At 55.4% G+C, this 11,855-nt stretch overlaps 1 protein-coding gene across 1 annotated transcript; it reads left to right on the forward strand.

Moving 5' to 3' along the window:
- The first annotated feature begins 5,124 nt into the window (after positions 1-5,124).
- Positions 5,125-11,287, forward strand: LOC131498273 (dapper homolog 3). The gene is made up of 2 exons (XM_058705372.1): positions 5,125-5,623; positions 10,812-11,287. Exon 1 carries the CDS (start codon positions 5,153-5,155, stop codon positions 5,621-5,623), a length of 471 nt encoding a protein of 156 aa, XP_058561355.1. The 5' UTR covers positions 5,125-5,152; the 3' UTR covers positions 10,812-11,287.
- Positions 11,288-11,855: the final 568 nt, after the last annotated feature.

The following is an 11,855-nucleotide window of genomic DNA, read 5'->3' on the forward strand; positions in this document are numbered from 1 at the left end:
GCCCTCCCAGCTCTGCCCATCCAGCTTTGCCCACCCAGCCCTGCTCACCCAGCCCTGCCCCTGCACCAGCCCTGCCCATGCAGCCCTGCTCACCCAGTCCTGCCCCTGCCCCAGCCCTGCTCACCCAGTCCTGCCCCTGCCCAGCCCTGCCCACACAGCCCTGTCCCTGCCCCAGGCCTGCTCACACAGCCCAGCCCCAGCCCCTGCCCACCCGTCCACAAGTGTTGTTCTCCCAGCACGGGCTGCAGGTGGGCAGCTTGTGAGAGGCACAGGGCTCCACAGATGGATGGCAGGGATGGAGAGGTGACTCTCGGGGCCCCGAAGCCCAGAGTGGCCCTGGAAGGCCGGGCCCTGCTTCAGAGTCTGAGCCTTGCCGCGGATGCTCTGGGGGGAGCGGCCCCAGTCCCCGAGGCTGGGACAGAGGGGGGCAGAAATCCTGCAAGTTTCTAGGAGCGGAAGACTTTGCATGGGGTGGGCTCTACTCGGTGGGGAACCCACCCCAGAGGCAGGGGGATGGAACTGCCCCGGGAGCAGCCCCGTCATGACGCCCCCAGCCCGGACCCTTCAGACCACCTGATTCTTGTCTCTGCTGCTTGAGTGAGGACCTGTCACTCGTCTGTCCTTCACCCGGTCCCTCCCTAGGGATCGTCACACTTGGCTTCCTAGACACAGAGGCGTCCACTGTCCCTGAGACCTCAGAGGAAGCTGGGGCCCTGTCCGTGACACCCCCACTTAGACTCAGGCTGTCCCAGTTTGTGCTCGTGGCCCAAGTCCAGGCTGTAAATGGCCTCATCTGCCCAGCCCCTCGTAACAGAGCCGGGGGTCCTCCTGACTGCCCCCCACATCCCCTGTGAGAGCTGACTGATTGACAGTGGAGCCTAAGGCAAGCTGAGGGCCAAGTACAAGCTACCCAACCCCCCCCACTCCGTCCCCCATTTGCGGATCACTTAGTAACCGCAAGAAAGAGGCAGTCATCCATTGCCCAATCCCCAGAAACCTATAGACTCCGTTTCCTAATATCACCTCATCAAGACGGAAAGGGGTTTAAGCGCAGCCATGGGGATGCGGGAAACTAAGGCAGATGAGAAATTAAACTACCTTACTTACAGCCACTGACAAGTCCTTGTAACCCGCAGAGTGACCTCCCTCTAGGAGCTCAGCTGCCTAGATGATGACACTTTGCTGGGGGCAAAAGGGAATCTTGGCTCAACATTGTCCTGACCCCCCAGGATCCTGTGAGTCTATTTAACATAAAAATTCCTTTGCAAACCTCCTTTATCTTTAACCCCCAAGTATATGCTGGCCATCCTCCTCCAAGCTTACGGCCCCCTTCATATACATCTGAGGGGTCTCGTGACTGGGGTCTTACTAGACGGTAATAAATGATGTTTTGCTAACAGCAGCCCCTCAAGGGCCTGGAAACCTTGCTTCCAAAATTCCTTAGAGACTTACACGGTCCCTGACCCCCTCCCAACCTGAGGATATATAACCAGTTACCCGTGACGACCCAGTGTAGCTCTTCCTGCCCATGGGTCCTGTCCCCGTGCTTTAACAAAATCACCTTTTGTTGCACCAAAGACCAGCCCCAAGGCTCCCTCCGGCTCCCGAGCCCCCCACCCCCTGTTCCACCGTGCTGTGGCTTTCTCAGTTCTCAGCCTCACCCATACTGTTCAGTGCCCTCAGATTGTTCTTCTGGTGTGCAACTCGAAAAATTCCCTGACCCCTGGTGAAGGGGTCACTTCAATGGTGAAGGGGCCTCAAAGCGATAGATCCAGTTGGAAGGAGGGGTGGGGGGGCTTGAGGCCGTTTGCATCACGTTAACACTTTTAAGTAAAGCTGAGAGGGCAGAATATGGGAAGAATGGGGTGGAGTTTATGGGAGAGAGTTCCATTTCCCCTGGAACTCACCACGGTCTCTGGAAGAGAGGTGTTGTTAGTAACATTCACGCATGCTTGCAAAGAGCTGCTCAGTTAAGAGCATTTTCACATACGTCGTCCTGGCATTTCCCAAATTTGGGCATTCCTCACCTGACCTGATTGTCGCCGTGTCTGTGAGGCATCTGTACAGTTTCATGACTTAAGTTTTTTTCTTTTGTTTGTTTTCTTTTTAAGACTTGATTTTTAAGTAATCTCTACACCCAACAGGGGGCTCGAACTCACGACCCCGAGATCAAGAGTCGCACGCTTCACCGACTGAGCCAGCCAGGTGGCCCCACATAACTTCTCTCTTTAACTTTAACTCACTTAAAAATTGTTACACTTGTCCTAAACAGTAGTATCTGTGAAATCTGTGAAAAGTTCAGCGCACTGGTTATATTTTTTTCTAAAACGCAACAATCAAAGGTCGCTCATCCTTCGGCCCCATCTCTTCCCTCTCTCCTGGGCGATCTCGTCTACACCTGCGGCCTCACCCGTCCCCTCCACACCAGTAATTCCTGAATCTGGACTGCTGGCTTAGACCTTGCACCTGAGGATGCTTTTGGCCAAGGGACCTTTCCCCCCACGTCTCCCAGAAGGACCTCAGAGCCAACTCGTCACCTCCTTCTCGATCTACTGGGGAAACTTCAGGTACCCACACCTGTTCCCCACCCCCCATCAGTTATTGGCAAAGTGCCACCGTAGCTCTCAAATGTCCTCTGCGTTCTCCCCTCTTCGTCCCCACGGCCACTTGGGCCCCTTTCGGCTCAGGCCTGGTCTAATGAAGTCTTCAGGGATAGCCCTGCCACAGACCGCTGCCCAGCCTCCATACCAAGACCAGAGTGAGCTTTCCAAAATGCCAATCGGCTTAAACCTTCCAGAGAATTTCTAGTGCCTCCAGATAAAGTCTAAACCCCTCTCTGCCTCTCGCACCACGTTCAACCAGCACTCCGTGCTGGCTGGTAAATGGCATAGTGGGTAAAAGTGGGAGCACCAGAATCCGTACTAGCCATGGAACCCTAAGGAAGCGGCTTGACTCTCTTTTTCTCTATAGCAACTCACAGAAGGTGGCCACCAATTCTGCCCATCACTCTACGGTGGGACTTTGCACGGACTTTGAATCCGGATTTGGCCGTGTGACTTGCTTTGGCCACTGGGACAGCAAGTATAGTGCAAGCGGAGGCCGGAACAGTCCGTGTGCCTTACAGCATCCCCTCTGGCTGTGCCTGGAACCCTGAGACCAGCATACGTGTAAGTTCAAGGTCACCTGCTGGAGGAGAACCAAGTCGCCTGATGGACGGCTTACCCACAGAATCATGAATAAAATCACACCGTTTTTGTTTCGGTTTGGTTAGCCCACCCAGTATCTAGGAAATGATAACTGGGTGTAGTTTTTTTTTTTTTTTTTTGCTTTTTTGGTTTTGTTTTTACATTTTTGTTTATTTATTTATTTATGCAGATAGAGGAAACTCTATTTAAAAAATATTTTTAATTAATTAAAAAAAATTTTTTTTACATTTATTTATTTTTGAGAGACAAAGAGACAGAGCAGAAGTGGGGAAGGGGCAGAGAGAGAAGGAGACACAGAATCCGAAGCGGGCTCCAGGCTCCGAGCTGTCAGCACAGAGCCCGATGTGGAGCTCGAACCCACGAACCACGAGATCATGACCTGAGCCGAAGTCAGACGCCCAACCAACTGAGCCACCCAGGCACCCCATTAACTTATTTATTTTGAGATACACAGAGAGAGTGAGCAGGGGAGGGACAGAGAGAGAGGGACAAAGAGAGAATCCCAAGCAGGCTCTGCACAGTCAGCCCAGAGCCTCATGTGGGGCTCCAACTTACATTCCGTGAGATCATGACCTGAGCCGAAACCGAAAGTTGGACACTTAACCGACTGAGCCACCCAGGTGCCCCAGTGTAGTTTTTTTTTTTTTTTAATCATGGCCTTATTGAAGTATAATTCACACACCACAGAAGGCACATGCGTTAGGCGTGCACATCAATGAATTTTAGAAATATAAAGAGACATGGAACCATCACCACCATCGGGGTTCAGAACATAACATCCCCGTCACTCTAAAAAATTGCCCTGAGCCTGTCTGCAGTTCCTTTCCTCCCCACTCACCCCCCAGCCCCAGGCAACCAGCCATATGCTTTCTGTCTCTGTAAATAAATGCGTCTCTTCTAGACGTTTCCTGTAAGTGGGATCATACAATCTGTGCTCTTGTGCATCTGCCTTTTTTTCCACTTCGTGTAACGTTTCTGAGGTTTGTGCGCGTTGTAGCATTGATCGGTAGCTACCTTGTTTTTATTGCCAAATATTATTCGATTGCGCGAACCAACCAGCCACATTTCGTTCATCCATTTACCATTCGATGAACGTTTGCCTTGTTTCCAGTTTGGGGCTGTTACCGATAACGCTGTTGTGGACACCAGCTTACGAGTCTCTGTTTTGGTAGGAAAGCACGTCTTCGGTTTCTCGTGGGCAGAACCCTGGGAGCGCAACTCCCTATGTGGCAGGTGCACATTTAACTTCCTATGAAACTGCCAAACCGTTTTCCAAAGCCGCAGTACCTTTTTACGTCCCCAGCGGCGATGTTGGAAGGTTCCACGTTCTCCGTGTCCTAGCGGGCTAGAAGCTCTGCGAGTTGGGCTTGCGAAGCTGCGAGATGGGCTCAGCCATCCATTCCTCATATCAGAATATCAGCAGTATTCTGAGTACCTCCTGCTACATAGGAGCCTCTGGCCCTGCAAGATATCGCGGGCAACACCCTGAGACGGAGAGAGGGAGCACCCTGGTGACACCGCTTCTGCCCCCCGGGCCTGGTTCCCAGGGGGCCTCTCCCTTACGGGAGGCCATGAGTTCCCTGGTGACCGTCTGAGTCTGCTGCACCTGCAGGGTGGCCCAGCGCGCCCCTCTGGGCCTTGGGAAGACGCGAGGCTTTGTTTTGTGGCTGCACTTGCGCAAGGCGCTTCCCAACTTCCACGTTTTCTGCAAAGATGATGAATTCGTTTCCTCATGTACGGAAATTTAGGTTAAGAAAAACAAAAAACAGAAAGACTCTGAAGAAATCGTTTCTTTTAAGACAACGCCCCTCCGCCCTCCCCCCCCCCCCCCCCCCCGCTCCCCTCGGGAAGCTCGGCGCGCAGCTGGGATCCAGGCGTCCCCTGCTCACATCCCTGGGGGGTGATCCCCGCTCGCAGCTCTCCCCCCGCCACCGCCCCCGGTTGCCATGGGAACGCGCCGCGGACGCGGGGGGCGGGTCTCGGGCGCGGGGAGGAGCCGGGGAGGCGCGCAGCCCAGCGGCCCCGCCCCCTCCGCGGGCGGACCCTGCGCGCGGCCGAGTCCGCAGCGACCCCCGCGCCCCGCGCCCACGGCGGCCGCGCTCCTCCGGCACGAGCCCCGGGACCCCGCGCAGACCCGCCCGGACCCCGACGCCGACTCCGGGGGCCTGTTCGACGAGCCGCCCCCGGAAGAGCCCCCCGCGGCCCGCGCGCCCCGGTCGGCGTCGGCCGCGGGCAGGAGGGCTGGTCGGCGCGCCGGCGGGAGGGCGCGGGGGGCCCGCGCGGGGCAGCCCCCCAGGGCCGAGACGCGCGCCCCCCCCTCCCCGGACGAGGGCTGCTGCCTGGACCATTGCCCGCACCTGTCCGTCTTCGTCTACGCGGCCATCGCCTTCTCCATCACCTCCTGCTTCTTCAGCTAGGTGCACCTGCCGCCGTCCCGAGGGCCCGGGCGCGGGCGGGGAGACCACGGGCGCGGCCTTTCGTGTCCGGGACGCGCGCCGCACCCCTTCCTCTGGCTCCTCACGCTTGTTACTTTGTCCCCTGCTCGCCGCCGCCTGTGTGTGACCGCGCGTCCGCGGGCGCGTCCAGAGCCGCTGCCCTGATGAAAGAAGGGTGTTTGCAGCTGAGATGGGGGGAGGGGACAGTCACACACACACCCGCCCCCCGCCCCGGCGTTCAGAGTGTCGGGGTGCGGCCCGGGACCCTACCCTTCAGCGGGTGGGAGCGCGCGCGGGGAGCCCAGCCCAACCTTCGGTTCCTTAAAGGACCAGCCGGGCCCCGCGGGGAGGGAGGGTGGGCGCCCTGACCCGGCCGGGCCGAGCCCTGTGATGCTGCATCGCCCGCCCCCCAGGAGCGCCAGCCGGGCCCCGGAGCTGGGGCTGGACCCGAGCGCAGGACACGGTGAATGTGGCGGCTGTCGGGTGGCCCGCCGCGTGCTGACCCGGACTGTGCGTCTCTCCTGCCTGAGGCTTTGCTGCGGCCGCCGGCCGGGCCGAGACCGCCAGCAGGAGAGGCTGTCCTGGCAGGAGGCCACGCTGTCGCCCTGTCGTGGACGGCGTGGGCCCCGGGGCCTGCGCGGGATGAGCCTCTGGGGCCCTGGCCGGGGTGCGCGGGAGGGCTCTGTGGGGTTGGGGAGTGCGCGGCGGCTTCATCCCGACCCCGAGCTCCTCCGGGTCCCAAAGCGAAGGGCGTGGGGTGTCTGTCATTGGCAAGAATTCGTGCGCGAAAACGACCGGACTCCTAGCTGGTTTCCATCCCAGACCCAAAAGGCCTAACCCCAAAACCCACCTGGGTGGGTTATTCACGCATCTGCCGTGTCCTTTTATTCATGGACGTTCAATGGCATCACCCCTGCGCGGCCTCATCACGTGGATGTGTCTGAGGCTCCTCTCACCTCCCCTGAAATAAACCCCTGTTTCAGCCTCCTGTGTATTCAGTTGTCCATTAATCTGACACCGTGCCAGGCTGCCCCAGTTTCACCCAACACCCCTCCCAGCGCCCCGACCTCCCCTCCCAGACACCTGTCATCCCGCTAAGATGGGGCGTCTCCCGCCACTAAGTAGCCACACAGGCCTCTCTCTCTCTCCCTAGCAGCTTCCCACGACATGTCCAGTTCTGTCCCCTAACGGGCCTGTGACAGTCCCCTTGTGGCTGTACTCCCTGCTTGCCTCCGTTACCAGATACTTCTGCCCCAGTACCGTCCCCTCCCCGGCACTGAGCTCTAGACTTTGTCCCCTCCGATTCACCCAGGTTGTGTCTCCACGAGCCCTGTGCACTCTGACATCAGCACCTTGTCACTTCCCATGTCCGTGTGCCCATGACCCCAGATCGCCGCGGGCCTGCTGAAGTCGGACGCTCAACCGACTGAGCCCCCCAGGCACCCCTCGGCCCGTATTTTCTAACGATATTAAAATTCCAGTACTCTCACACGGTCGCGTGAACTGTCGGCGATCGCTTTGTGTCTGACCCGGACACGTTGCCTCTTACACGGTTTAAATGCCCCACGGTATTTGAATTACCGCTCCCCTGTTTTGAGCTCCCAATTGTCCCTCAGTTTCTGGGCTTCCAATATGAGGTTTCCTTGTCCAAAATATCCAGCCTCTCCCCTCAAGTACTAATGGACAGCCTTTAGGGTTCAACTGTAAAAACAAATGGACTCATTTTGGGGGGTCCTTTTAACGTGTTGCTCAAGAATCAAATCCTAGAGAGAGTCTCAGTGACCGGCAAGGGTCGCGTGCCCACCTTTGTCCGGAAGGCGGAAGAGATGACTTAGTACGCAGTCCCAGGAAAATAGCACGCTATAGGAAAGAAATCGTCTCCCGAAGGAAAATCCAAGTCGCCACGACCATGGCGGCTGGGCAGGCAAAACTAACAAGACGTCCAGTAAACGGACTCTCAGCAGATCACACACGATGGCAGGAGAGACGACTATTTAGGGCAGCTTGGTCCTGTTCTGTGTTGGGCTGTCAGGGGTGGGGAGATACACGGAGACAGCGGACAGTGGCTTCTGAATGTCGTGGGACACGAGGACGTTCGCGTTGGGGGAGACAATCGGAACTTAGCCACGTGGGATAGCGGCAGCTCAAATTGGGAGAATACACGGATTAAGTTTTTACGCATCTCATTCTTTCCTGGGAGTCTAGCACGGGAGGCAGTGATTAGCAAAACAGGGACAAGTCTCACTGTCCTGGAGCTCGCTAAATTCGTTAATAATCGAACTTACCGTGTGACGGGTTTCACGTCTTCCGTGGCTGGAATTCTCACAGCCCCGTGAGGTGTTTCTTTTCATTTCTGCATTTTGCAAAATGAGGAAAGAGACGTAGGTGAAGGGATTTGCCCCAGGTCACAAGACCGGTGACGGAACTAGATGAACCCAGGCATTGTTTCTGGAGTGTAATTTTTACCAGCATAATTGACATGTAATTCACCTACCACAGAACCCATTCATTTAAAGTGTACAACTGGGGGTGCCTGGGTGACTCAGTTGGTTAAGCGTCCGACTCTTGATCTCCGCAGCTCAGGTCTTGATCTCAGGGTCCTGAGTTGAAGCCCCACGTTGGGTTCCACACTGGGCATGAAGACTACTTAAAAAAAAAGAAAAGTTATACAACGTACGGTTCAATGGCTTTTAGTATATTCGCGTATTTGTGCAGCCACCCTCCTACTCAATAGTAGGATATTTCATGACCCCTGCACCCCTCACCCATCTCCCTCCAGCCCCCCCGCCAGCCCTAGGCAACCACGAATGGACTTCCTGTCTCTAGGGATCTGACTGTCCTGCACATTTCGTACAAACGGAATCGTACAGCGTGCGGCCCTTGGTGACCAGCGTCTGTCACTCGGCGTGTTTTCGAAGCCCACCCCCAATGCAGCGGGAATCCGCGCTTCCCTTCTATCGCTGAGCAAGAGCCCACTGTACGGACCCCCCGCATTTTGTCCATTAGGTGGGTTCATTCGGGTGGTTTTCCACTTTTTGGCTACTATGAATAAAGCTGCTGTGAGCATTCAGGCACAACTTTCTGTGTACGTGTGGACACATGTTTTCATCTTGCTCAGGTTGGGATTGCTGAGTCGTAGGGTAACTTCCTGTTTAACGGTGCGAGAAACTTCTAGACTGTTTCCCAAAGTGGCTGTACCATTTTACATTCTCGCCAGAACTGTAGGAGGGTTCCAATCTCTCCACTTCCTTGCCAAACTAAAGCTTTCTTTTTTTTTTTAAGGTTTTATTTATTTTTGAGAGAGAGAGAGAGAGAGAGAGAGAGAGAGAGAGATGGCACAAATAGGGGAGGGGCAGAGAGGGAGGAAGAATCCCAAGCAGGCTCCGCACTGCCGTGCAGAGCCCAACGCGGGGCTCGAACTCATGAACCGTGAGATCATGACATGAGCCGAAATCAAGAGTCAGACACTTAACCGACCGAGCCCCCCAAGCGTCTGATAACCTTTTCCTTTTTTAAGACATAACCTTAGTGTGTATGAAGTGGAATCTCATCATGGTTTTGGTTTGCATTTCCCTGATGGCAATGATGTTGACGATCTTTTCCTGTGTTTACCAGTCTAGCTTCTTTGAAGAAATATCTTTTCAGATCCTCTGCGCCTTTATAAAATTGGGCCTGTTGGGGCACCTGGGTGGCTCAGTCGGTTAAGCGGCCAACTTCAGCTCCGGTCATGATCTCGCGGTCCGTGAGTTTGAGCCCCGCGTCGGGCTCTGGGCTGATGGCTCGGAGCCTGGAGCCTGCTTCCGATTCTGTGTCTCCCTCTCTCTCTGCCCCTCCCCCGTTCATGCTCTGTCTCTCTCTGTCTCAAAAATAAAATAAAACATTAAAAATAAATAAATAAATAAAATAAAATTGGGCCTGTTGAAAAAATGCAAAAAAAAAAAAAAAAAAGCTGGGGGCCCTGGCTGGCTCAGCAGGTGAACCCTACAAGACCTTGATCTCGGGGTCGTATATTTGCAAAATGTTTCTCCCGTGCTGTGGACTGCCTTTTAACTTTCGTGACAACGTCTTTGAAGTACAAAGGTTTTTTTAATCTTTGATTTTTATCTTTTATTTTTAAGTAATCTCTACACCCAACACGGGGCTCGAACTCACGACCCCGAGATCGAGAGTCGCTCACTCCCCCCACTGAGCCAGCCAGGTGCCCCATCAAAGGGGTTTTTTTGATCTTTAATCTTGATGATGGCATTGATCTTTTTCCCTTTCCTCCTTGTGTTTTGGTGTCCTAAGAAACGACTGCCGAATTCAAGCTCAGGAAGAGTTCAGCTTATGTTTTCTTCCAAGCATTTTTATAGTTGTAGCGTTTATATTTAGATCTTTGATCCATTTTGGGTTCTCTTTTGTACATGGTGTGAGGTAGGGGTCCAACCTCAAACACCAATGGCCATTGATGTATGGGACGCAGCCTGAATACAAACCCCAAAGGAGGGGGTTTGGAAAGCTCCCACATACCGCCACACTGGCCCCAAATCCCACGGGGACAAAAACTCCTTCGTTTGGGACCCCGTCCTATATATCTCCCCATGGGGCTGTTGATTCATACGTCCTTTGTAATGAACTGTTAGTCTAACGGTAAAAAGGTCTCCCAGGTTCCAAGAGCCACTGGAGCAAATTGAGCCCAAGGAGGGGGTCGGGGGAACCTGTGACCGCTTGACAGGCAGTTGGGCAGAAGCAGAGGCTGACCACCTGGGCTTGTGGCTGGCGTCTGACGAGCGGGCAGCCTCGTTGGACTGGTGAATATGATGTTACCACGGCGTATATACGGTCAGAATTGAGTTGAGTTGTAGGGGACCCAGGTGGTGTCCAAAAGTTACTTGACGGTATGGGGACCCCCCCCCCCATCCCGTGCCGGCACACCCGCACCGGAACCGAGCGCGGAACGTCTTACCTGGCCGCCCCTCGTGTAGGGTCGGTAGTCAGGAGGCACGCTGACAACATCCCTCCGTCTTGCTCGTGTTCTCCCCACGACCCTTCTTGCGGCCACGTGTCCCGGGCCCCGTGGAGGTTAATACACATACCTTAGAAACGCCCACCCAGGTCAGGATCGGGGGGGGTCTGTTTCGGCCTCCCATGAATGGTAGGGATTAACGGTCTTTCCCCTCCTGATGTACAGGGAGTGGCGCCATGTGATCTGATCAAAGGTTGGCTGTACATCAGGTGCACGTGAACCCTGTGACCTCACCACAAGGCCCTACCGCTCGTCCCTTGCTCTGTAAAAGTCTGCGGACTGAGGGCCAGATGTGGCCGAGAAGAGCCGGGCAGCTGGATGGTTGGCCGCCCGATCCCGCGTCAGTACGTTACCCCGAAGGAAACTGTTACCTGTGCGGGGTCGCCTGCTGCTCTCTGGTCTCAGAGCCTTCTCGATCCGGGGGACACTCTACCGCCCGTTCCCCACCTTGTAACGGGACCCATGTCTGCTCTTTATTTTCCATTAACACCGCGCCCAACTGTCTACCTACCAGCTGCCTGGTGCCGCGGCAGCAGGACGGGGGTACCCAGCGGGCACGGGCCTGACACCGAGGGGGAACGCATACTAGGAAAGCAGGGGAGAAGGCGTCCGAGGAAACCGAAGGTTGGGATTCGCGGAGAGGGGAGCAGGGAACTGGGGGAGACGGAGGCTGGATGGGAGGGGCCGGGAAGCAGAGTGGGTAAGCGTGGGTTATTATCCTGATTTACTTCTGACTCTTTGGGGGAGGAATTGAATTCTTAGAGGATGATGGGGCCAGGTGGGTGACTGCACCTGCTGAGACGCTACTGGGGCAAACGGTATGAGGAGCGGCCCATTGCGAAGCACTCACTCAACGTAACACGAACTCCTGAGTTCTAAACGCCGTGGACTTCGCCCTTCTGTCCAGGTCACGTCTATATTTTAACAGCATTCAGACAAACCCTCTTACTGCATATATGGGACCGCCAGCTTTCAGGCACCGTCTCCTCAATAAACAGCCTCCCTCCTTCCGAGTATGAATGTACTGGTTTAATTAGGTGTATTAGCTTCCCGTGGCTACCGTAACGTGTAAGAGACCCAGTGGCTTGAAACAACAGGAACGCACTCCCTTCCGGTTCTGGAGGCCAGAAATCCAAAACAAGGGGGTCACACTCCCTCTGGAGGCTCTAGCGGGGGGTCTGGTCCCTGCCTCTGCCAGCCGGCGGTGGC

The sequence above is a fragment of the Neofelis nebulosa genome, chromosome 16 (genome assembly GCF_028018385.1).
Source record: "Neofelis nebulosa isolate mNeoNeb1 chromosome 16, mNeoNeb1.pri, whole genome shotgun sequence".
Classification (NCBI taxonomy): domain Eukaryota; kingdom Metazoa; phylum Chordata; class Mammalia; order Carnivora; family Felidae; genus Neofelis; species Neofelis nebulosa.